The sequence below is a fragment of the Haliotis cracherodii genome, unplaced genomic scaffold, assembly GCF_022045235.1.
Source record: "Haliotis cracherodii isolate W230 unplaced genomic scaffold, xgHalCrac1.p SCAF_8, whole genome shotgun sequence".
Lineage (NCBI taxonomy): Eukaryota > Metazoa > Mollusca > Gastropoda > Lepetellida > Haliotidae > Haliotis > Haliotis cracherodii.
This window is the reverse complement of record NW_027266341.1, coordinates 51,069,550-51,096,546: the sequence shown is the minus strand read 5'-3', so window position 1 is coordinate 51,096,546 and position 26,997 is coordinate 51,069,550. Positions and strand designations below refer to the sequence as shown.

General features: G+C 39.9%; 1 protein-coding gene across 4 annotated transcripts in view; it reads right to left on the bottom strand.

Annotated features, from left to right (window-relative positions):
* Nucleotides 1-24,244, bottom strand: part of LOC139450693 (rho guanine nucleotide exchange factor 17-like) — a 114,305-nt gene extending 90,061 nt beyond the window's left edge. Inside the window, exons 1-2 of one of the 4 annotated variants that reach the window (XM_071232495.1) lie at nt 24,128-24,244; nt 7,956-10,297 (exon numbers count right to left, since the gene is read on the bottom strand). In XM_071232495.1, coding sequence (XP_071088596.1) covers nt 7,956-9,971 — 2,016 coding nt within the window. In that variant the 5' untranslated portion in view covers nt 9,972-10,297; nt 24,128-24,244. Of the gene's footprint in view, nt 1-7,955; nt 10,298-12,076; nt 12,125-23,454; nt 23,538-23,921; nt 23,942-24,127 lie in introns of those variants that run through there. The other 3 variants (XM_071232498.1, XM_071232496.1, XM_071232499.1) reach the window with 3 other exon arrangements.
* Nucleotides 24,245-26,997: the final 2,753 nt, after the last annotated feature.

Below are 26,997 nucleotides of genomic sequence, written 5' to 3'. Positions count from 1 at the left end.
ACGGCAAGCATCGGTTGCTGAAGACCTATTCTACCCCAGATCTTCGCGGATCAAGTAAATAATGGAGTTTGGACCAGACAAACCAGTCACTGATATTGGGAGCAACAAGCCATGTCGTCAGGGTACTCTGACACACAATCTTCCAAGTTACAAGCCAGACCACCTGGTTGCCTTGCAGGAACACCGAGAAAGGACTGAGCATAGACTGCTTGAACTATTTCTGACATGGATTAATCACACCCGTGTCAGTAGGTACAATCAACTTATTTTCAGCTGACTTCTAACACTCAGCGACAGTTGTAATAAAACCCTGCACATATTGTTTATTACACCCTCCATTAAGGAATAAATCAAGCAAAACAATGTAAAGCTGACACCATACTAATTACCTAGCAGAATAAAGTCTTCAAGTACACACATCACAAATCTGTTCGTGTGCTGTAATGTGAACTTCAAAATATGAAACGTGTTTGAAGTCAGTAAGACATTACTTTGTAGTCATAATTAGACCAAGTAAATGTGTGTCACATACATAAAAGTCCAGACAAAATAGTGTTAGGGTTGTTCAGTTCTTTATCCAAGATCTATGAAGTCCGTAATATGGGTACAAAACATCTGAGAAAAGTAGTTTCTGCCTGGACGATTTCGGTTCAACATTTTTTACAATCGGAGAATCTTATTTTCAACTGTAAAACATATACAGTTAACTACGGTTATAACAAACTCAAAGAGACCCTAACTTTAGTTCGTATTAACCGTAGCTTTATATAAGCATATATACAGCATATATACTGGTACAGCAAATAGCCGGGACCAAAAAAAAGTTTGTTATATCCGTCAGTTTGTAATAAGTGTAGTTTAATGTAACTAAATTTGTCAATTCCATACTATGAACAACTCCATGGTCCTAAACAACTTATACAATGAGTTGCCAACTGTATAATCTACATATACAATGGGTTGCCAACTGTATAATCTACTTATATCATGAGTCTCCAACACATTTAATCTACTTATACAATGAGTTGCCAACTGTATAATCTACTTATACAATGAGTTGCCAAGTGTATTATCTACTTATACCATGAGTCTCCAACATGTATAATCTACTTATACAATGAGTTGCCAACTGCATAATCTACATATACAATGAGTTGCCAACTGTATAATCTACATATACAATGAGTTGCCAACTGTATAATCTACATATACGATGAGTTGCCAACTGTATAATCTACATATACAATGAGTTGCCAACTGTATAATCTACATATACAATGAGTTGCCAACTGTATAATCTACATATACAATGAGTTGCCAACTGTATAATCTACATATACAATGAGTTGCCAACTGTATAATCTACTTATACAATGAGTGGCTAACTGTATAATCTACATATACCATGCGTCTCCAACGCGTATAATCTACTTCTACAACGAGTTGCAAACTGTATAATCTACTTCCACAATGAGTTGCCAACTGCATAATCTACATATACAATGAGTTGCCAACTGTATAATCTACATATACAATGAGTTGCTTACTGTATAATCTACATATACAATGAGTTGCCAACTGTATAATCTACATATACAATGAGTTGCTAACTGTATAATCTACTTATACAATGAGTTGCCAACTGTATAATCTACTTATACAATGAGTTGCTAACTGTATTATCTACTTATACAATGAGTTGCCAACTGTATAATCTACATATACAATGAGTTGCCAACTGTATAATCTACATATACGATGAGTTGCCAACTGTATAATCTACATATACAATGAGTTGCCAACACGTAAAATCTACTTATACAATGAGTTGCCAACTGTATAATCTACATATACAATGAGTTGCCAACTGTATAATCTACATAAACAATGAGTTGCCAACTGCATAATCTACATATACAATGAGTTGCTAACTGTATAATCTACATATACAATGAGTTGCCAACTGTATAATCTACTTCTACAATGAGTTGCAAACTGTATAATCTACTTATACCATGAGTCTCCAACACATATAATCTACTTATACCATGAGTCTCCAACACATATAATTTACTTATACAATGAGTTGCCAACTGTATAATCTACATATACAATGAGTTGCCAACTGTATAATCTACTTCTACAATGAGTTGCCAACTGTATAATCTACTTATACAATGAGTCTCCAACACATATAATTCACTTATACAATGAGTTGCCAACTGTATAATCTACATATACAATGAGTTGCCAACTGTATTATCTACTTATACAATGAGTTGCCAACTGTATAATCTACTTATACCATGAGTCTCCAACACATATAATCTACTTATACAATGAGTTGCCAACGGTGTAATCTCCTCATACCATCAGTCTTTAACAGGTACCATGAGTCTTGAACTTGTACATCATGTATATAATTCTAGTAAAACCACTAATCTATTTGAATGATACAGAGCAGATACTCCAATTAGCAAGCACACATACATATACTACTATAGGAAAGTTAAGGATCACCAGATTCTGGCATGACACATTAACTACAGCATAAATATAAAAGAATTGAGTTGTCCTCAACTTTTTTCAGTAGTATACACTGCTATAGGGTAAATGCATCTACAGATAATTTACTTGTGTAGCAATGACACAGGCTGCCTGGGGAGTCATGTGCATGTAACACTGTATAGGTTTCGGGCAATATTCTCAACAATGCTGCTGTTCAATGTGGAAGACAAGAAACATTCTGTGTTTTTGATAGCCCTAGGCTTCACCTCCCTGAGCTAACAGACAATTCTGATTTGTTCGGGCTAGTTTTTTGCAGGTTTTGTTATGGCACAGCATTAGTTATGAGTTCATTGACATCAGTATTTATATAGTTATCTGTCTCTCCACCAGATGGTGCTGCTGCTTCTTAAAGAGATAATCAGTTGTTAGGGACACTGTTTACACGCTAGGTGATGTATGACTTATCTTCTACATGGTGTATAGAAGAAAGTCTGGTAATTATATTTGTATAGCCATCCTGTGCAGATTCAAAACAGAATAAGGTGAATACCACAGATTCTCTTATTATTTGGCAATAAAGACAGAGACGTCATTCACTAATAGTCATGATCGTTGCAACAAGCCATCTTGCACCATGGTAAGAAATATGCCGGGTTGCAGTTTTGATGTAACACAGGCTCTGATTAACAGCCAAATGATTCAATTTTCATTGTGCCTACATCCATGTACTCTTGCAGATATACAGAATATCAGAGTGGGGGTTTTCTACACATTCTAATGGATGTTGTCCTAGTAATTGGTGTCTCCATGACCTAGCGGATGCTTATGTGTTCTTGTGAATGTTTTGCAAGTCAATGTCTACACGTCTTAGAGAATATGTTTTGCATGTCAAAGTCGATGTCTACACATCCTAGTGAACATGTTTTGCATGTCAAAGTCGATGTCTACACATCCTTGCGAACATGTTTTGCATGTCAAAGTCAATGTCTACACATCCTTACGAACATGTTTTGCATGTCAAAGTCAATGTCTACACATCTTAGTGAATATATTTTGCATGTCAAAGTCGCTGTTTACACGTCCTAGTGAACATGTTTTGCATGTCAAAGTTGATGTTGTCTCTACATGTCCTAGTTTTTAAACATGTTGAAGTGTCAATTTCAAAATGGTTCACTGTCTTATGATTGATATAAATGCTATGTAAATAAGAGGCACTGATGCATCATGAGTCTACATGCGACGATACAACATAGGATATGTTATTTTCTGTATCGATACAAGTAGATACGCTTGCTACACACCCTTATGAACCTTTTGTCAGTCAAATATAGCAAACTGTGTTGCAATTGGCTTTTCAAGTTAACAATGGAAAATAGCCACACGTGTCTACAGCTAGCTTTTCCTTCGGAACCTCCCCTTAAATATTTAGTCAAGAAACTTCCACATGATTTGACATAAATGTGTCGTGACCTATGTATCGCGATACGCATCGTATCCTGACCTTGTATCTTTTCACCCCTTATGTTAATCTAGTGTTGTTATCCCCACAACTGCTCACAGCCAGTAGATACTACTGCGTGTGCTGGACAAGTCATCAAAGTGCAGAACACACCACAAATAACAGCCTCCAGCCTCCAGCCACAAGTCTTCTCCACACTATCCCTCCTGGAAACTCCCTCCATAGTGACTAATACCTCAGAAAATTGCTCTTGTCTATAAATAAGCCCTAACCTAGTGAATTCCTGTGGATAGTGCTGGATCAAGGAAGAAATCACCGCATTACTTTGCCATGATGAAACTTCAAAAATGGACTGGTAAACAAGCTGGTAATTAAATACCATTAGTCGGGAGATGGAAGAATCGCCTACCCGTTACACTCTTATGACACGAGTGAAAACCATCAGTGTCTGTCTAAAAGCTCTCACTACCAATATAGTAAATCCATGAACATCAAAAGGAACAAATTGTCTAATAGCATCTATTTCAGGTTTGGTTCTTTTTCAGAACTGATATTGATGATATTATGGATATAATTAGGATAACAGACAGTATGCGACCTGTTCAATGCCCATATAAAGGATGCTTTAAAAATATGAAACTGCCTCCCTCCATGATACGCCTCTCTCAAGGAAAATCCTAAAAATAAATTTCTTTCCCAATAAAACATGAGATTAAAATACATGAATCCATCTTTCCTGCAGAATCAGGGTTCCAATGCTCAGTGGAAGAGCGTGTAAATCATTAATGTTATAATTTCAAAGCCTCCTCTTAATTGACGTTTTAGCAAAAGGTCTTATTGTATTACCTTGGATAGTGAGTGAGTGAGTGAGTGAGTGAGTGAGTGAGTGAGTGAGTATTTACATCACTTTAAACAATATTCCACCAACATCACTGTGGGTGACACCAGGAATGGCTTCTCACATTGTACGTACAGAGTGCCAGATAAGCTTTTGGTGTTGTGGGTATTTTACCCATGCATTTTAAAATCATTGGGTATCAGTAATTCTATCTGGGTATTCAAATTTCTGTTACTCACTAGTTTTTACACATGTGGGTATTTCAGTTAAATATTTAAAAACACTATTTATCTAGTCCCTGCAAACTGGTGTCGTGTTGGTTCGAGAGCTTTATAGGACTCAAAAATACCACGATACTTCTACAAGAAAGTGTGATGGCAATTGATCGTGATGTAACCGTCATCATGGAGTTTCGCAAGGTTGACGGAATGCCCGTTTATAATTTCAAAATAAGTTGCTGATTTGCTAAAGGTAACAGTACTTGGTACAAAAGGACAATTGAAGAAAGACATAGTTCATTTCTCCTTCACTACATATCCCAACACCTTTCCATCACAAGACGAAACTTGGTAATAATAAGAGTATTCATTTAAAAAATTACAAGTGGCATTTGGGCAGTCATATTGAAATTTCAGTATTAATCTTCTAATGTGTGTGAGTGTGGTTTTTCGCAATATTCCAGCAATATCACAGCGGGGGACTCAAGATATGGGCTTCACACATTGTACCCACGTGGGGAATCAAACCCGGGCCTTCGGCGTGACAAGCGAACGCTTTAACCACTAGGCTACCTCACCGCCCCAGTCTTCTAGAGACACATGCAAGTAGTTGACATGTATCAGCAAAGACACTAATATGTGAAAAGGTTATGGGAGCCTACAAGCTCAGACTATTGACAAAGATTCCTCAGCCATGGATAACATAACATAAGCAATATTAACCATATTGACATAAGCTCGGGCATGTGATGGACAATGAGCTTTATATAACCTGATCCCTGCTTTTTTAGACAAGGGGGATAAACAGTACATGTTAAAATGGCTCATACACTGTTGCATATGAACAATTCTTATACAGAAAAATAACCTGAAAAAAAAAATAAATGCCTTCACAAACTGTGATAGGCCTGAAACATGTTAAAAAGAAGGCCATCAAGCTGTACTCAAAGACTGGAAGACCTTAGTATCACATGACCTAAATACATCACAATGGCATTCCTTCCAGCTCAGACACCGGTGCCAAAACTTCCAGTTATGATATGTGTAGAAAAACAGTGGCGTTAAAATTAGCATAATTATGTCAGCCTCATTTTGGAAATAAGCCACACTTGGAATGAGCGTGTGATGGCAACCTTTAAGAGCAGGATAAGTACAGGGGAGTAACATGGACAGGTAATGATTGTATTTTGTTTGTTGTTGGATGCCACACTCAGCAATATTCCAGCTTTTTGACGACTGTCTGTAAATATTTGAAGCTTGACCAGACAATCCAGTGATTGACATCATGAGCATCCATCTACACAATTGGGACTTGGTGCTATGCATCAACCAAGTCTGACCACTCAATCCCCTTAGTAGCCTCTTATAACAAGCATGGGCTGCTGAAGACCAATCTGAACCTGTATCTTCCCGGGGAGGCAGGTAATGATATGTGTATATTTCATAACCTCCTGTCGACCTGTGCGATTCCGAGGTCTTCAGCAACCCACACTTGCTGTAAATGGCGACTAAGCTTGTCGTATGAGGCAACTAACAGGATCGGGTGGTCAGACTCGCTGACTTGGTTGATGCATGTCATCGATCCCAATTTCATGGATTGATGCTCATGATATACATCACTGGATTGTCTAGGCCAGACTCGATTATTGACAGACCGCCAATATAGCTGGAATATTGCTGAGTGCGGCGTTAAACAAGAAACCAACCAACCAAACAACCAACTACTATGTGAACACATTTCGTGCTATTAAAGGTCTCTGCATCCATCACTGCTGACAGAAGTCCAGGAAATGGTTGGTACTTGTGACAGCATATAAGAGAAACATTATCATTAATCTAAGATTCCTAAATCCCTGAAATGAAACGAAAGCTGTGACCATTCAGAGTTGACATCTCAAAGAATGAAATAGATTATGTGCCCGATTTAACAAAAGTAATCATGTAAGGAATCTTTCAGACATGTCAAATTTCCAATGAATTCATCTTCTATTACAAAACTTAACAAAGAAAATTAAATTTCCCTCTGATTGTTTCATTGTTGGATATATCTGCAAATGATTACCTAAAGAAAGAAAGAAGTGAGTGAGTGAGTTTGGTTAGCGCTGTTTTGAACAGTATTCCAGTTATATCAAAGCTCTCATTGTGGGTAGAAAGCCCCAAATGATGCAGATAATGGAAGTTGATCACTTTGGTGAAACCCACAGCATTGGTATGATTGTGACCAACCTAGAAACATATTCGGTACAAACCAGGATTCAAACTTTTGATCATAGATTGTAGCAACTCTGCATAACAAATTGTGGCGCCTTAGACAACTGGGCCACCTGTGTTCCCCGGTGGCTAAATGCACTCAGGTGGTAAGATTTGCTTACATGGTTGATTGCATGTCAAAGTGCCCTGACTGTGTAGCTCATCATTGCTCATAACACCAATCACTGGTTTGTCTGGTCCAGATATGATTAATTACAGGCTACTGTCACGTAGCTGGAATAGTGTTCAATTCAGCATCGACCAACACATAAAAAACAATAGGAAAACATGATCAAGCCAAAATGTACAAGCTTAAGTCAAACCTGTCACTTAATTCCAGGGGCGGTCGGGTAGCCTGGTGGTCAAAGTGTTCGCTCGTCATGCCGAAGACCTGGGTTCGGTTCCCGACATGGGTACAATGTGTGAAGCCCATTTCTGGTGTGCCCCGCCATGATATTGCTGGAATATTGCTATAAGCGGCGTAAAACCATACTCACTCACTCACTTAATTCCAAATAAAAAATAGTTGTATTGCCAGGCAAAAATTGTCAAGGAAATCACAACCAAAATTGATTTTCAATTTTCAACCTGAGGAATTGGACACAAATCTGTCAGAATTTTGAGGCACATAATCTAATTCATCAAAGCCTGGTGACAAGAAGAGGACACTGTGGAGACCTACCTTTATGAATGAAGGTTCTCTGTCTGGGGACTCTGAGCTGGGAAGCCTATCCTTCCATACTGAGGGCATACTTATAGCTAATCCACTGTTATCTCCTATAGGTGCAAAGTCTGGAACCAAGGAGGCTGCCTTCTCATCAGTTGTTATACTGTACTTCCGTATCACATCCTTATCCTTGTCCTTATCCTTGGAACCATGGCCCTTCCTTTGTAACACACTGGCTGAGCTTGCACTTCGGAGAATGGGTTTCTTGGGGGCAGGGACACTGAGGAGATGGTCTGTACACTCCAGAGAAGGAACTGGAGAGTGGCGATGAGGAGTGGAGGGAGCTGAGGAGAACACTGTCGCATGTTTGCGGGAGTCGGGACTAAGTAAATTGTTTGCATCATCAGTTGTCTCCTCATCCTCATCCGTCGACTGCTCCACTATACTCTCCTCAATGTTGCTTCCCGAGGAGAGAATGTTCTCTGAGCGGGACTTGGGTTTCGTCCCTTCCTCCGATATCCGGAAGTCATCATCAAGACTTCCTTCTCGGTCCTCCTTGGACAAGAGAGGAGCACTCTGAGACTGGTTGGAGTCCATGACTTGGGAAAAGTCAGACATCTCCCTTGTCTTACTGCCACTAGGGTCACTTTTGGATTTCTGTTTTAGAGATTTACCATTTTTCCGATCACCAGGATCGTTACTCTCTCCTACAACACTTTCCATAACATCTTGGTAGGTGGGATCATCCCCTGCCTCACTGGCACAGAGCTGACTGTCAGCCAGAGACAGCTGGCTGTGTTTCTGGTCATCCTCACTCTCTCCCGAGGAGGACTTTAAAGCTCCAAAACCATTACTATCCACGGAACCTTCTTCCCGGAATGTAGCTTTCCTATGAGGGGGATGTGTGATAAAACGAACAGGAGACACTTTCTGACCAGCACCGCCCTGGTTGGGTTCACGGCGCTGGGATCGTTTGTTAGACTGGTCGTCACTTCTACCTGCTTCCTCTCTTCCATACATTTGCTGAACACGACCTAATGTTGCCAAAGTTGTGATGCCAGTCCGTCTTTTAGGACATGGGGCAGTGGCAGCTAACTTCAGAAAAGGGGAGTTACGACCAATAGGATGATAAGTGAAAGTACTAACTTGAGGGCTGGAGCTCTCCCCATCGCCCACACCTTCATCATCTCCAGATTTTTCAATATTCAGTCGAACAAACGTTCGACTCGTCTTAATATCATCGCCTCGTTGATCATCACTTTCTGGTGTTCTCTCACGTAGACCTATGAGGTCTGGGCTATCTGCACTGCCTGCACTCTCCGCTAGATCTTCTCTCACCAACACATCTGGCCCATCAGTGCTGCTCTCTCCTGTCAGGGCCTCCATCTCAAGGTCCACAGAATCCTGAGACTGAACCATTGCTGCAGACTCCAGAACTTGTCTCTCTGTAGGATCTGATCCTGCATGTGTTGGGTATTCCTCCTGAGGTGTTTCTTGTGCTGTGTCTAATTCAGTCTGATCATAATAATCAGCTTCAGTGCCGTAAGCATCAGCTTCCGAATCCATGGGACTTGTAGGTTTTGCTCTGTCTGGGAGTGCATCAGATGTCTCTGGAATGTTAGCACTTCTGGGTTCCGTGCTATACTTTCCACCACTTTTGAGTTTATCAGTTAGCTGTTTCAAACTGCGACTTCGATTCCTTGAAAAGGCAGATCGCGGTTCATCCACCGTGGGAGAACCCACGACAGGAGACGCAGAAGGAGACGTGTTTGTTGACTGGGACTTTCCTGGTGCATGAGACCTCAATCCATGCATTCGACCATAGGTTTTGGGGAAATCGACTTTGTTGAGGTTCATGATATCTTCCATTATCGACTTAATATCACCTCTGCCGGGGTCAGTCTTTGACCTTGGACTTGTGGACCGGCTGCCGGTAAACGATGGCAGCTTTGGTCGCGTGATTTTCGGTGAAAACGAACTTGACTTTGGTATAGATAACTTAGGCTGATCCTCCTCAATTTTTTCGTCCATCGTATGTCGATTTTATAAGTCATGGGAAAGCCGCAAGACAATATTGGTTCTACAACCAGGGAAAACAGATACCATGGTAGAGAGATCAACAGAACGAAAAATCAGAATTTTGACTGAAGAAAGGGTTCAGAAATCTGGTTTGAGAGGGACAGGATCCAATAGGTTATCAGAAACACACAGAAGCCAACTGTGTCCTTTCACATTTTGATAGAGTGTTCCACAGGAAGGGATAGAAATGTTTCCACCACAATACTGACTTGCTTGTCATCTTAGCAGGAACATTACACGAGTCGCCAACACTTGTAACCATTCTTCTCTCTCATGATCTGAAACAAACAAACTGTAAATGAATAATCCATTATACGTGAGTGAGTTGGGTTTAACGCTGCTTTGAGCAGTGTTTTAGTTATATCACAGGGTTTCAGCTTAATGTGGGAGGAAAGCCTGAAGTGATGCAGGTCTCAGACGTTTACCACTTCGCTGAAACCCACGAGCACGGGTATGGTGCTGACAAAACAAGAAACATAATTGGGGCGAACCGGGATTCGAACCCACTATCATAGGTTTCTGGCGTGCCCAAGAGATGCAACTCTGCACAGCAAATTGTGGCGCCTTAGACGACTGAGCTACCCAATATAAGCGACTGATATGGAGTTTAATGTCAAATTATACAGTGTTCCAGTAATATCACTGAACATCAGATAAAGTAGAAGAAGTAAGTTTGGCTTCACGCTGATTTGAACAGTATTTCAGTTGAACACGTTAGTTTCAGCGTGTCTGCATTATGTTGGAGAAAAGCTCGAAATGATGCATGGAGTTCTTAGATGTTTACGAATTTGGAAAATAACCAATGAGCATTGGTATGGTTTTGAAAAAAACTGGAAACATAATCAGGGTGAATTGGGAATCAAACCATGATGTTAGGTTTCTGGCATGACAAAGGGACGTAACTCTGCACAGCAAATTGCAGGACCATTGTGCACTGGGCCACAGATAAATGTAGGAGAAACGCTCAAAGAGATGCAGGTCATACAACCTCTACAGTGTACCTCAGGTGCATGCATACATGTACTGCACTGACAAACCAAGACTACTAAAGCAGTGAATCTGTGCTTTAATCCCAGAACAAGCGTCCTGACAGCTAGGAGACAAAATTACGCACTGTAAATATTATGGCTGTTACGATTCACTCGCGTATTACGTGAATTGAACCGTATCCATTCATGAATTGAATTCGTTATTCATGGTCACTAGAATCGAATATTCATGAATATGCAGTCATGTGCATTTACATACCCTGACCCTTTAAATATCCGTAAGAACATATTATATGCATAGATTTCTTCAGTGACAGTATTTAAGTCACTGGTCATTGTCGCATTTGAGCAGACACTAGTAACTGGATAAGTGAAGTTTATTAATGTATAATAAATTAATAATTAACAAACCATGTCAAATAATTTATTTTGTTATTGTTTCACTGAATATCATAAATAATACATCAACTGCTGACTTGTTATTATTCATGAATAAATATTCGTATTCGTTACCCTATATTCATTATACGAATCGTATTCGCCTTATAGTGTATTCGTTGCTGCCCTAGTAAATATGTGAGCTTCAGACAGTGGGTCACCCATGCCTCATGTTGACTACAGCAAAACTGACATCTTAACAAATTTAGGTTTTACATTTATTTTGCCAACCATAAATATAAAAAATTCAGTAAAAAATGAAATCGGAATGATAATGCTCTTTTAATACCGCTGATAGTAAAAATCGCTTTGACAATAAAAATGACAATGAAATGCCGCTGTCAGGTATTGAATTTATAATATCTATAAAAACCCAAACCAGGCCAAGACTTCTTAATATTTTTAAAATCAAATCAAACATTAAGGTGATTAAAAAAATCCTGTATGCCCATTTAAAAAAACAAAATTCGACCTAACGACCAAACTTTTCACTATCAAAATCCATAACACCCCTCCCCTACTAGTCTGACCTTACTGTAACGATCACACCTACACTACCAGACTAACCAGTCATCAGTACAATGGTTAATGTCAGAACAAACCTTACTCGTAAGAATCAGAGACATTTACCTTGGCAGGCCACTCCTGCACAACATGAAGCACACACTGCAGGGTTTAGCACCAGATCTCTGTAATCAGGGATGTCAGTACACACTGGTTGTCAGAAGAGTCAGGCTCATACCAGTTTACATGTCACCCTTACATAATCTGGGACTTCTCTACACCTGCTCAAAGGCCAAATTCTGAAGCAGTTGTCAGTAACAATTCCATAATTGGAATGAAAGAAATTGCCAAGTCTGTTATAATAGAAATAATTAATGTGATGGCTTTGCAGAAGTGACTTGTATTTGACAGAAAACAGGATCAATAAATAAGAATGCATTTATGAAATATTAAAATACCCCCAAATTTATGAAAAAAGTCCCAAATATATTGACCAAATTATGTTTTTGCTCCATTTTGCTTGCACATAGTTTCAAATCCTACATAAATCACATATGTGACCCACCAGTGGGAAAGGGACCTTATGGGTGCTTGGAGAAAATTGTGCTGTGACGCCATAAAGATGTTTGACGTCAACTTACTTCAGTGAAGATCCAAATGTGTGATGTCATGTATCTCTGTAATGAATATGAATTGAAGCCTGTGAATTGTACTTTTGTGTTCCGAAGATGCTGTAATTTTAAAATATAATGAAAAGTCAAAATGTGATTTTTCACCCATAATGTCCCTTATCTCATGGTTGGTCACATGTATGTCATGTTCTAGTAAAAAACATAATGTGCACTTTTCGTGGAGACTATATTTAAATGAAAAGAAAGAAAACATTACGTTACTTTTAGTTATTAAAACAATAAATAATTGAGCACTTTTTTATGTTATAATAAATAACTGAACCCCTAAACAAATTAAGCTCTTAAAAAGATTGCAGATCTCAATCCCTCACCACCACCAAATAAAATGGTTGGTCACATATGGCAATTAGAACAAAGCATGTATAATATTTTGGCCAGACAATGATAAATCTTATCTTTGAACAACATAGTTTATCTGGTATGAAACGGTCACCTGTTATACTACATGAGTGGGTGGGGATCATTAAGGTGAGACACGCTTTCACGCAAATAGATTTGTGATTAGTGAGAGATATTTCAAAATGACAGTTTTCTCAGCCGTTTCATGACAAAATGACTGCTTCTCAGTGCGAAACCTTATAGCACTGACAACTAGAGCGACAAAGTTACAATGTGAACTAAACATTCAAGTGTCTGGACAAACAATAACGTTTATTTTTCACTGGGGTTATCTTTCAAGGGCAGATAACTGCAGAAAGAAAACAAATAATTGACATGTCCTATTTTCATTATATGTTTTGAAACATATATCGGATATCTTATCTCTAAAGCCTTCTTGGCACTCCTTAACATGATAAGGAATCAGATGAAGATTGTATATCCTAAAACATGTACTAAAATCTACTTAAAACAACTTGTCAGGTGGACATATTGATATCCGTGAAACGTTGAGTTGCCCTCTACCCAAACACTTTCACAAAATAGAGAGAGACAGAGACTGACAGAGACAGTGAGACAGAGTGAGACAGTGAGACAGAGAGTAAGACAGAGAGAGAGAGAGACAGAGACAGAGAGAGAGAGACAGAGACAGTGAGACAGAGTGAGAGTGAGACAGAGTAAGACAGAGAGAGAGAGAGAGACAGAGACACAGAGAGAGAGAGAGACAGAGACAGTGAGACAGAGTGAGACAGTGAGACAGAGTAAGACACAGAGAGAGAGGGAGAGAGAGAGAGAGAGAGACAGACAGAGAGAGAGAGAGAGAGAGACACACACACAGAGACACACAGAGGGTAAGTGGAGTAGCATTATATAAGCTGCTTAAGTGACATTCTAACAGTGAAGACATCAACAATGGGCTTCACATAGTGTACCAATTGGAGGAATTACACCTGTGTTGGCATAACGAGTGAATGCTTTAATCCCTAGAGACACCCCATCCCTTGAGTGAGTACAGATACTCATTGTTCAGTGTCTGCAATATTCACCCATACCTCATGTTGTAACTACCAAACCTCCTTGTCAGCTCATGGGATACTGGGGACCTATTCTGTCTATACTGGGGACCTATTCTGTCTATACTGGAGACCTATTCTGACTATACTGGGAACCTATTCTGTCTATACTTGGGACCTATTCTGTCTATACTGGAGACCTATTCTGTCTATACTGGGGACCTATTCTGCCTATACTGGGGACCTATTCTGTCTATACTTGGGACCTATTCTGTCTATACTGGGGACCTATTCTGTCTATACTGGGGACCTATTCTGTCTATACTGGGGACTATTCTGTCTATACTTGGGACCTATTCTGTCTATACTGGGGACCTATTCTGACTATACTTGGGACCTATTCTATCTATACTGGAGACCTATTCTGCCTACACTGGGGACCTATTCTGCCTATACTGGGGACCTATTTCACCTTTACTTGGGACCTATTCTGCCTATACTGGGGACCTTTTTCACCTTTACTTGGGACCTATTCTGCCTATACTGGGGACCTATTTCACCTTTACTTGGGACCTATTCTGCCTATACTGGGGACCTATTTCACCTTTACTTGGGACCTATTCTGCCTATACTGGGGATCTAGTCCTCCTATGCTCCTGACCTATTTCACCTTTACTTGGGACCTGCTCTATTCAGCCCATGACTGATTAACTATAGTTATATGAAAGAATGGGTGTTTTTTAACTTCTTTTCGGTAGTGTATGTGACAAAATAGTTGTCTATATGACTATAATGAACAGTCACGAACACTGTGACAAGGGCAGACAAGTAAAACGAAGTCAGATCACGGAGCAGGAGATGGCTTGGTCAAGTGTCTTGCAAAGCTCAAGACAATATGGGCGACTAGCTCTTATGCTAGCATGCGATCTACATGGGTTGCACTTCATTACCTGTCAAACTATACAATGGGAAGGGCTGTCAATATCAATGGTTTAACCAGAGTAAAGCAATCAAACTTCACCAAAGGCATACATCATGACACTTTCTGCATATCAGCATGATCACGTTACACACTAATGTATGCTTAAATGTCGGAATAATCTTGGTGATGGATCAAAAAGACATTTTCAATATGGCTGTCAAAGCGGCCATGTTTGGAATGGGATTAGAATTATGTGAGCAACAAAGCTTTGAACATGTTCAAGTCAGATCACCTGTGTGTACAAACAGAAGCTTTGTTTCTTTTACAGTGGATGTAACACTATGATCCATGACAAAAGCTAACACAACACTATGTTTCAGGTGAGACAAAACTGGTATCTCAAATTCTGCATTATAAGTAGTACAAAACTGGAAAATACACAGCACTTGAACACTGAATATACCGGGTCAGTCTATCAACTATTCCTTGATGACAAGTACTGAAGGTCCATCCAGATATGTACCTGTACCAGGTGTTGTCAGACAGATATATATGTACCTGTACCAGGTGTTGTCAGACAGATATATACGTACCTGTACCAGGTGTTGTCAGACAGATATGTATGTACCTGTACCAGGTGTTGACAGATATGTATGTACCTGCACCAGGTGTTGTCAGAAAGATATGTATGTACTTGTACCAGGTGTTGTCAGACAGATATATATGTACCTGTACCAGGTGTTGACAGATATGTATGTACCTGCACCAGGTGTTGTCAGAAAGATATGTATGTACCTGTACCAGCTGTTGACAGATGGATGTGTACCTGTACCACAAGTTGTCAGACAGGTATATATGTACCTATACCAGGTGTTGTCAGACAATCTGTATGCACCTGTATTAGGTGTTGTCAGACAATCTGTATCTACCTATACCAGGTGTTGTCAGACAATCTGTATGTACCTGTACCAGGTGTTGTCAGACAATCTGTATGTACCTATACCAGGTGTTGTCAGACAATCTGTATGTACCTGTACAAGGTGTTGTCAGACAATCTGTATGTACCTGTAACAGGTGTTGTCAGACAATCTGTATGTACCTATACCAGGTGTTTTCAGACAATCTGTATGTGCCTGTACAAGGTGTTGTCAGACAATCTGTATGTACATGTATTAGGTGTTGTCAGACAATGTGTATGTACCTGTAAAAGGTGTTGTCAGACAATCTGTATGTACCTGTACCCGATGTTGTCAGACAGGTATGTACCTGTACAAGGTGTTGTCAGACAATCTGTATGCACCTGTACCAGGTGTCAGACAGGTATGTACCTGCACCAGGTGTTGTCAGACAATCTGTATGCACCTGAACCAGGTGTTGTCAGACAGATATGTATGTACCTGTACCAGGTGTTGTCAGACAATCCGTATGTACCTGTACCAGGTGTTGTCAATCTGTATGTACCTGTACTAGGTGTTGTCAGACAATCTGTATGCACCTGTACCAGGTGTCAGACAGGTATGTACCTGTACCAGGTGTTGTCAGACAATCTGTATGTACCTGTATTAGGTGTTGTCAGACAATCTGTATGTACCTGTACCAGGTGTTGTCAGACAATCTGTATGTACCTGTACAAGGTGTTGTCAGACAATCTGTATGTACCTGTACAAGGTGTTGTCAATCTGTATGTACCTGTACCAGGTGTTGTCAGACAATCTGTATGTACCTGTATTAGGTGTTGTCAGACAATCTGTATGTACCTGTACAAGGTGTTGTCAGACAATCTGTATGTACCTGTACAAGGTGTTGTCAGACAATCTGTATGTACCTGCACCAGGTGTTGTCAGACAATCTGTATCTACCTGTACCAGGTGTTGTCAGACAATCTGTATCTACCTGTACTAGGTGTTGTCAGACAATCTGTATGTACCTGTACCAAGTGTTGTCAGACAATCTGTATCTACCTGTACAAGGTGTTGTCAGACAATCTGTATGTACCTGTACCAGGTGTTGTCAGACAATCTGTATGTACCTGTACAAGGTGTTGTCAGACAATATGTATGCACCTGTACCAGGTGTCAGACAGGTATGTACCTGTACCAGGTGTTGTCAGACAATCTGTATGTACCTGTATTAGGTGTTGTCAGACAATCTGTATGCACCTGTACCAGGTGTTGTCAGACAATCTGTATGTACCTGTACCAGGTGTTGTCAGACAATCTGTATGTACCTGTGCCAGGTGTTGTCAGACAATCTGTATGCACCTGTACCAGGTGTCAGACAGATATGTACCTGTACCAGGTGTTGTCAGACAATCTGTATGTACCTGTACAAGGTGTTGTCAGACAATCTGTATGTACCTGTACCAGGTGTTGTCAGACAATCTGTATGTACCTGTACAAGGTGTTGTCAGACAGGTGTGTACCTGTACCAGGTGTTGTCAGACAATCTGTATGTACCTGTACCAGGTGTTGTCAGACAATCTGTATGTACCTGTACCAGGTGTTGTCAGACAGGTATGTACCTGCACCAGGTGTTGTCAGACAGGTATGTACCTGTACCAGGTGTTGTCAGACAATCTGTATGTACCTGTACCAGGTGTTGTCAGACAGGTATGTACCTGTACTAGGTGTTGTCAGACAATATGTATGTACCTGTTGTGACCCAGGTACAGAGTGCCTAAGTGAGTCCATCCCACAAGGTGAGCCCACTTGAGTACATTCTGATCTCTGCCAATGTAACGAAGGACGCAAGCAACCGAGGTGGGAGTTTCCACAGGAAATGGCTCTACATGAATGAAATAACTCAAGTAATATACCTGCTGCCTGTTAGGAGCTGTTTATTTACAGTTTTATTATCAATTTGTTGTGAGTGGAAAGCTACACTTGAAGTCTATTTTAGTGGATCATGAATTCAACTCTAGAAGTAGGCATTTAATGACTTAATATGCATTTTCACAGGGCAGTAGGAACTATGTCCTGACAAAAAGATATTAAGAAATGAGGATCTTCATGTGGTGACTCTTCATCATGGTAATCAGACAAAGGGATTTTCTCTTTCTTAAACAAAGTATCTTCTGCTGTAGGTCTCTAGATACCTGTTCAAGAAGGGGTGAAATTGGAGCTCAACGTCACGTTCAAGATTATTGCGCTTTACTAAAATAGCAACATGCGGGTTTACTTGCAAAACGTGTCTGGATTCTTTCTGTCTGTATGACAATCTCATTAAATTCAGATCTTAGTTCTTGCTGCCACTAAAAGAAGATCTGAGGACATTCCAGTAGGGGTCACTTCAGAATGACCTTTCATCCGACCAATCAGAACGTCACTTACCAGATCAGGAAAGTGACAGTTTGAATGAGTTTTCTAATCATGCAACCTCGAAAGATGTAAAATGGGGTATTCTGACATCAGTTACGGGCTTTACGAATAAATCCATACAATTTAGACCATCTTTTAGCCATTCCAGAATGTTCTTTTGTTCAGTTTTCGCATGTTTAAATGAGAATTTGTCAATATGCTTGAAATTGTATTCACCGGTTTGAAACTAGTGCCTTAAGGCACGAGAAAGCTGCTCATGTAGACTTCTTGTCAGTCATTCCACTGGTCGGTCAAAGTTTGTGAAAGGTCGGTCTGACGTGACCCATAATGGGATGTCCTCAGATCTTTGTTTAGCAGTAGAGAGAACCAAGATGTGATTTAAATGATATTGCATGTATAAAATTATATCTGCCAACATTTGAAATATTGCTACTAAGAGTCATTTTAAAGAACTGTTTCACATAAAATTGGAAGACTGCTAGATACACAGACTGAAATCCATGTCTTGCCTTCATTTACCACTTTTGATACAACCAAAGTCGTAAACATCTAGGACCAGCATCACTTCAGACTTTCCTCCCACATCAAGCTGACGCGCTGTGATATAACTAGACTACTCTTCAAAGCAGTGTTAAACCCAACTCACTCACTCACTCACTATCAATACAACTGAATACTGTTCATTACAATTGGTCGGTGACTTTTTAACACTACAAGACTTGTAGTTATGCATCGCTTTCAGGCAATGGTAATGTTAAACCCCTGACACCATATCTAGACCAAAATTAATGTCCCAGCATAACATGCATACAAAATAAATGAATATGCACTACAAAACCATCTTCCCGAGGCAAGGTAGTTAACTGACTATAAAAGTCCAGTTTCCACCCTTGCAGATCTAGGCTGGAATTTCTGGGCTCGATCGTAGTGCCACCAGTGGCTATTACGAGTTTTGCCCTTTCTATGCCTCTCCTATGGACCAATCAGACTCTGCCTCTTGTATCACTTGCATTTGCTTCAAACAAAATGGCGGTGCCCAGTCAAGATGATAAATATCGCGGTGTTTTGTGATAAAACAGGTCTTACATCACAAAGTGCATCAAATAACGTGAGCTACTTGATTAAAAACATGAAAAGATTTGGAAAATATCTGTTGATGCTGAGTTGGCGGTGCACATGTTTTGTAAATCCTGCAACAGACCAAAATCTGCACAACATTTTACGAACCGGATTTCGATTTCGCTTCTCGACTTTGATTGGACTATGCACAGACTCATTGGTCCAGCCAAACTATAACTCCATAATAGCATCCTGGGTCAGCAAGGGTGGAAACTGTACTTTTAAAGTCAGTTAACTCACTTGCCTAGGGACCTGTAAGCCCTAATAATGTCAAAGGAAATACAACTCCTTGAAGTATAAACCAGTATGCCATTACTTTCCACCAGTCACTGAGCCTTTTGCCCAATCTGCCTGCAACTTGGGTTACTTTTTCTTAGGGGAGTACTTCCATGCACAATAAATGACCGAACATAAAATATCACACTTGTCAGAGGGGTACACAAAGTATGTGATCTAGACTACCAGTTGTCAGACTTTCATTTTTGTTGAAGCCTCAGCATGCTCAGTGGCTGAGGGTTAGATCGCTGTCTTAGTGTGCGATTAGGTGCCTCACTCTGACAGTGTGGTTTCAAACCCAGATGGGACACAACCGAAGAAAAAAGAAATACCAGAGTCTGTCCTTTACTAAGAAAGTGTTATCCCAAATATAACATTTGTTACATGTAATATCAAACATTTCTTTAAAGACTTTACATCAAACTGCACTTCATGTAATTGTCCGTCCATTCTCATCCTCAGTAAGTGACTAACTAAACCAAGTCCAAAACCATGCAAGGAACCTATCAATATTCCAGATAAATCATGGTTTTTCGTTTGTTGTTTAACGCCGCACTCAGCAATATTCCAGCTATATGACGGTGGTCTGTAAATAATCGAGTCCGGACCAGACAATCCAGTGATTAATATCATGAGCATCGATCCACACAATTGGGATCGATGACAAGCATCAACCAAGTCAGCGAGTCTGACCACCCGATCCCGTAAGTCACCTTTTACGACAAGCATAGTCTCCTTTTACGGCAAGCATGGGTTGCTGAAGACCTGTTCTACCCCAGATCTACACGGGTCTGAGATGTATCATGGCCTGTCAATAATAATATCTAGACCAGACAAACCAGTGACTGAAAACAGGAGTGAATATTATTTTATGCCAGCAATATCGTGCAGGGAACACCTCTAGTGGCTCCACACTTTGTACTCATGGTTTCCTGCTTGCCGATGAAACACTTTAACCACTTGGCTACAAGGCCACTGAAAACATGTGCATTGATCCATGTCATCAGCCTACATAAGACACATATTTAGATAAGTCACAAATCCCAATCACATAATCCTCATTAGTTGTACGACCAGCATGACACACTGGGATCAAGTCTACCCTGGAATACCCACAGGTCAAATATATACAGCATTAGATATGTTAGAGGGAAATATTTGATTTTCACTATTTGATTCAGTGCTTTCATTTTTATTAGTTGGTTTACTAACAATGTGGCCTAAAATCCAATGTAGGTGGTCGGGAAATAAATATAAATAATTTTCAACTTTAATTTTGTAGAGCTACTAATGTTGGGAAAAATCTGTCATGGAAGTACAACTCCAACATTTACCAAAAATAATTTTTGGTTGTTTTTGTTAGAATAAAGATTTTTATAAGTATCATTGACCATTTCTTACAAACAGCAAGGATAAAATCTTGTGCTATTGTTTTTTTTCATTTCGCCTAGATCTAATTGTAAAACAGTTGGCAAAAACAAAAGAACTGTCAACAGTCATTTTATTTTATTTTTGTTAAGGTTCTTTTGGTCAATCTTGTAAACCAACTTAGGCCATTATAAATGGAAAAAAAGTTTCCTTTTTACAAAATATTGTATGATTGTGGTTATTGCCGCGGCAATCAATGTTTCAGCAATATCAGCCGGCAAAGACATGGATCATCTGCATCATCTGCATGGTGTGCACATCTTTCAAAATACCGAACTTCTTAAGGAATTGAAAACATTATCAGTCCATTTCATTGCACACTTTAGTAACACAGACAAGTGCAGCACACAGGATGGTAATCTGCTACAGGTGAGGGAATGTTGTCTTACACTGCTGTCAGCCGTACTGCACCGACATCATGGCATCAAGTAAATAAGCAAGACTTGGCCAGGTAAAACTGCATTTGATAACATGTGCAGCGATCCACAGCACTGGGTATTTTTACACACAATTAGCAAAGTCACATAGAGTCCACAGTTTACTCTGATCATGGTTGGTTTGTTGGTTGTTTTACGCCGCACTCAGCAATATTCCAGCTATATGACGGCGGTCTGTAAATAATCGAGTCTGGACCAGACAATCCAGTGATTGATGTCCTGAGCATCGATCCACGCAATTGGGATCGATGACATGCATCAACCAAGTCAGCGAGCTTGACCACCCAATCCTGTTAGTCGCCTTTTACGACAAGCAGAGTCACCTTTTACGGCAAGCATGGGTTGCTGAAGACCTCTTCTACCCCAGAATCTTCACAGGTCACTCTGATCTTAGAGCTGCATGGGGTATTGTGAAGGCCTGGGATGAGTCCAAATTTACTACCCGGGTACCCTACCCCCCATTACCCGACCCTACCCGGGTACCCACTGTAGGTCTCAAGAGATAAGAACAACATTTCCAAATGGGAATTGTTTGACCATATCCCTGGCAAAATATGTACGTACTAAACAATCTGGTCATGCATACACTGAAGTTGACTTAAATTTTATCTTTATTCAACCATATGAAACGTCAGAAGGAAATTGTGCATATTAGTGTTTTAGAGTTCAGGATATTTTTTTTCATTAAACAATATATCACGTGACTAACCTCGGGGCCATGGTAGTCCTGCGGGTACCCGGGGACGACTCAGTACCCACCCGACCCGGGTATCCGAGTTGCCCATCCCAGCCGTAGTATTGTGCCTGTACTGACTATGCTTACACAGTACTAACAACATGTTTTAATTCTGATGTCATACAAGTCAACAACCAAAACGACCTGCAAAGATCCGGGTTAGAATCGGTCTTCAGCAGCCCATGCTTGTCATAAGAGGCGACTATGCTTGTCAGGTTGTCAGGCTTGCTGACATGGTTGATGCATATCATTGTATCCCAATTGCTTAGATCGATACTTATGGTGTGAATCACTGGATTGTCCGGTCCAGACTCGATTAATGACAGCATGAATACTGCTGAGTGCGGCGTTAAACAACAAACAAACAAAACCTACCAAAAGACATAAAGTAGACTGGTGCAATTTGGATAACCATGCTGAACCAATATTTATATGTTTGACCATTACAACATCAGCATCATGTTCAGTATTCCTTGTGAGTTTTTTTTCAAATAACAAAATCACGACAAGTATTACTTTTCACATCTGGTATAAAAAAAAATCCTTTACATAAATAAAAAGGTTTATAAAAATATCTAATTCTCATCACTACGCAACAGTGAAATTATAACCGAATCTAGCTCTTTAAAATATTTCCCTCTTGTATGATCGTAACAAATAAACATGAAATCTACTCCGAAAACATTTACCCCATAAGGCCTAATTGGAATATTTATTCATTTTTTGCTAGTCCTAACTGACATTAATAGCTACAAGCTGTCGTATCAAATGACATTGTACTCATGATACAAGTGAGTAAAAAACATTTACAGATAAAATATTGCTCTATAAAACCTTTCATAGCTGACAGAAATGGATTAGCGTTAAAAGCTTTTTATCTCAAACAATGTCACCAGCAATCAGAATACATAATTATATATATCCTCAACAGTTCCAGTTTCTGGTTGAAACTTAATACTTCTACAAGGATTGAATAAAATGAAAATGATCCCATAAAACATGTGTAATACAGATATAAACTTCAAAACAAATACTCTTACACATAGTACATACATGGCAATGTCTACAACAGTGTAGGTAAATGTTGCCAAAACAGATAGCCCATCATTTTTTCACACATTGTACAACAAAACGTATACACATTGCAAAATAAACACAAGTTTGTGCTGTATAAGCAATGTATCACCTTTCTGTATTCAAACTGGACTGATTTCCGAGAAATATCTTCAGTATTGCACAAAGTACACCCGCTATCCAGTGCACATACACACCAAATACACACTCGGGGTAGCTTCTCGACCGTAAACTTTGACAGGCGTGTCTCCAATCGATCGATCAACAACATCGGAATCACATTGAAAGTGCATTTAATAAACGAACGCTCCAGACTACAACATACTGCGAGATGTGACCCATTGGAGATGCGAAATAGTGCCTCATTAGAAATATCTTCTGCTTGATGCCAAGCTTGCTTCAAACCCAACATAGCGATAAGCGAACCCTTTCAAAAGTTTGTTTACAAACTCCCCAGGGTAGTTTCCTGCGCTTACCGATTAACAAACACAACAAAATCTTTCCTATCAGCTGAGTATCGTTATAATGCATATCGTGTGTGATATTCGGATACAAACATCGAACGGGCAACTTTCTTACCCGTCAAGGAAAGTCTCCTTACACCGTTCTCATGTCAGCCATTCTCAGGTTGGTAGTCATTTTCTACCAAGATTATCTCTTTGTTCTGTGCACATACACAAGGCAATATATCAATATATTGATCTGATATTATCCAACAGGTTCAACGCAAACGCTCGCTGGTCACATAAGCATACAACACGCTGTCGATCAGCTAAAACCCTTACCTCTATTTAGCAAGATGTATGTCCGCCATTTTGGATCCGTCTGTTCCTAAATGTCGACTGCTTTGAGGCCCAAATCTGATGAGTGGGGGGAGGTATTGTTACCGTAGTCTATCTTATTTGGGCAGCTCTGCACACTGGTGCAGCACCAATCGAGTGTGTGTTGATACCGTCACGTATTTGCGTGGGTAATATACTTTATATGTATCAAATCGCAAGCAGAGTGATTGTAACAGTATCTTGTCTTGAAATTGTATTGAAAGGATGAATCGCACCACGCGAGCGCCGAGAGCAGTCGATTATAACGTTGACGTCTATACTATACTATCGTGTTTTAAGACGGATGAGCACCCGCCATTATTTGTACACGTTCTCGTGATTTTTCGTAATAGAAACAGCATTCATATATAATTATAATGGACTTATTGCCATCCTAACACAGAGTACGGTCGCAGACGATAAAGAGATATTGTCAACAAGGGTATAGTTTTGAGTGCATATCGGTTAGTCTTGACCAGAGCGGAAATTGGAGGTAGGCCAGTGGCTAAAGCGTTCGCTCGTCACGCCGAAGACCCGGGTTCGATTCCTGACAGGTACAGTGCTTGAAGCCCATATCTGGTGTCCCCAGCCGTGATATTGCTGGAATATTGCTAAAAGGGAACTCACTCACTCATTTATATTATTGGTGTTGTTACAAGCGAAATATCGATGACACGTACCAGGGACGGACCACTTGATCTATTTAACCGCCTTTAACGACAGACATTACATACTAGGAGACTTTGTTTACGAGGGATCTGTTGAAACAGATAAGAACAGATTATCTAATACAGATTCGTAGCTATCTGGCGCCAGGACAGTTTCCTTACATTGATCTGATCTGCTGTATATTTTATAAGCATTTACGCTGTGCAGAGATGCGTCTTTTAGGCGTCCCAGAAACCTATGACTGTTGGGTCACTCCTTGATTATGCTTCTTGGCATCATTTGGATGCTTGCATGCTTCATCAGTGATAGAAATGGTAAATGTCTGAGACCTGCATCACTTATGACTTTCCTGACCCATCAACGTCACACGCCGTGATGTAACTTCATTCACTACCTTCTCTTTTTTGATGCATGTCATCGTGTCCCAATTGCGGGGATCGATGCTCATGATGTCAATCACTGGAATGTCTGGTCCGGTTTCGATTATTTACAGACTGCCGTCATATAGGTGGAATATTGCTGAGTGCGGCGTTAAAAACAAACAAACAAACAAACACAATCCTTCTTTGCAAGGTCTCTGCGAGATAGAGCCTTATTTAAACATTCCCCAACCGTATGTAAGACAATAGCCATATAGCATCAGCTAAGTGTCCACGTGTCAGAACGCTGCTTTTATCCTTGTCGTCATCGACGTCCGAGTGTCGTCACTACAGCGTTATCACAAGTTGTATCGTTCACGTTCGTGTAACGTTACCGATGAGGAGATTGATATCCCTGTACGTGACAACATCGTCACGACAGTCACACTGGCGTTAAACGTGAAGTGTAAACTCGCACAGAAAACCCGTATTACCTGATTTACGACTGAACGGACATTTGGTATGATGAGTTTGCTTGTGGATTATTATTATTATTATTATTATTATTATTATTATTATTATTGGTCCTGTTTAGTAAGCCCGAGTATAAGTTCCAGTGAAGCTGATGACTGAACAAGATATTACGTCGCATTTACAAAGTGCGCAGCCCGAACGAAATGCCAGGCAGCATCGGCGCTGCCATTACCCATACGCCTGTCGCACATTTTTACACCATCTACGGTAAGGGGAGCTTGTGGAGGAAAGTTTGCAAATGTTTATCTGCGGACCCGCCGCCATAGGGAATAGCTACTGGTAGCGAGAGAGAACACTAACTTAGGAAGTTAATCTGAAAAAGGGAATCCTTCAAAATAACAATTTAAAATCTTTAGTTTACTTTTCCATGGATTGGTGTCTTCTGTTTTTTGGTGTAGAATTCCGCCGCGGCAGTAAGCATATACATCGCCCGGATGAGCCGGCCACTGTTGCCTCTTGCCTCGGAAACCGTGGCCGCTATCTCCTAGGCGAGTCCATCACGGGAGGGACGAGTCCATAGGGAACCATTCCTGGAATTTACAAGCATTGCATATTATTCTCAAATACGTTTTAACCAATGTGATAAATTCAAGGTGTATAAATTAATTATAGGTAGAATACCAATATTTGTAGACTTCACCGCGTGTTATTTTAGTGTTCTTATCAAGAACCATTCCTGTAATTGCAAACGTTTGCATATTATTCTGAAAGATCGTTTCTCTTCCTAATTCCATATCCCCATGGAACAGAATAGCTATCTTTTGTTTTTACCAATGTGAGAAATTGCAGGTGTATTTTAGATAATTTGTAGACAACCAACATTCGTAAATATACACCAGTGTATGTTCTCTCTCTCTATAAATCATTAGGTTTAACCACTGTGATATATTACAGGTGAAAATTGTAATAACAGGTAGACTACCATCATATGTAAATTTCTCTCTCTATAAAATTAGTTTTACCACAGATTAAAATACAGGTATAAATTTTAATTACAGTTAGACCACCTGTATTTGTAAATTTACATCAGCGTCTGTTTCTCTATATACAGCAATAGTTTTTACCACTGTGATAAACGACAGGTGTAAATTTTAGACTAAGATTAAGACCGCACCGAATTGTGTAGATTTACATGTGTCATATTTATATGTATTGTAACGTCGCACTAGCTAAAACGTGTGACGGTTGCACGTGACCTTATAGTGTATTACAGAAGTTGAAGATAAGATATGGAGGTTTCACTCGGGTATTATCTTGGTTAAAAGGGATGGT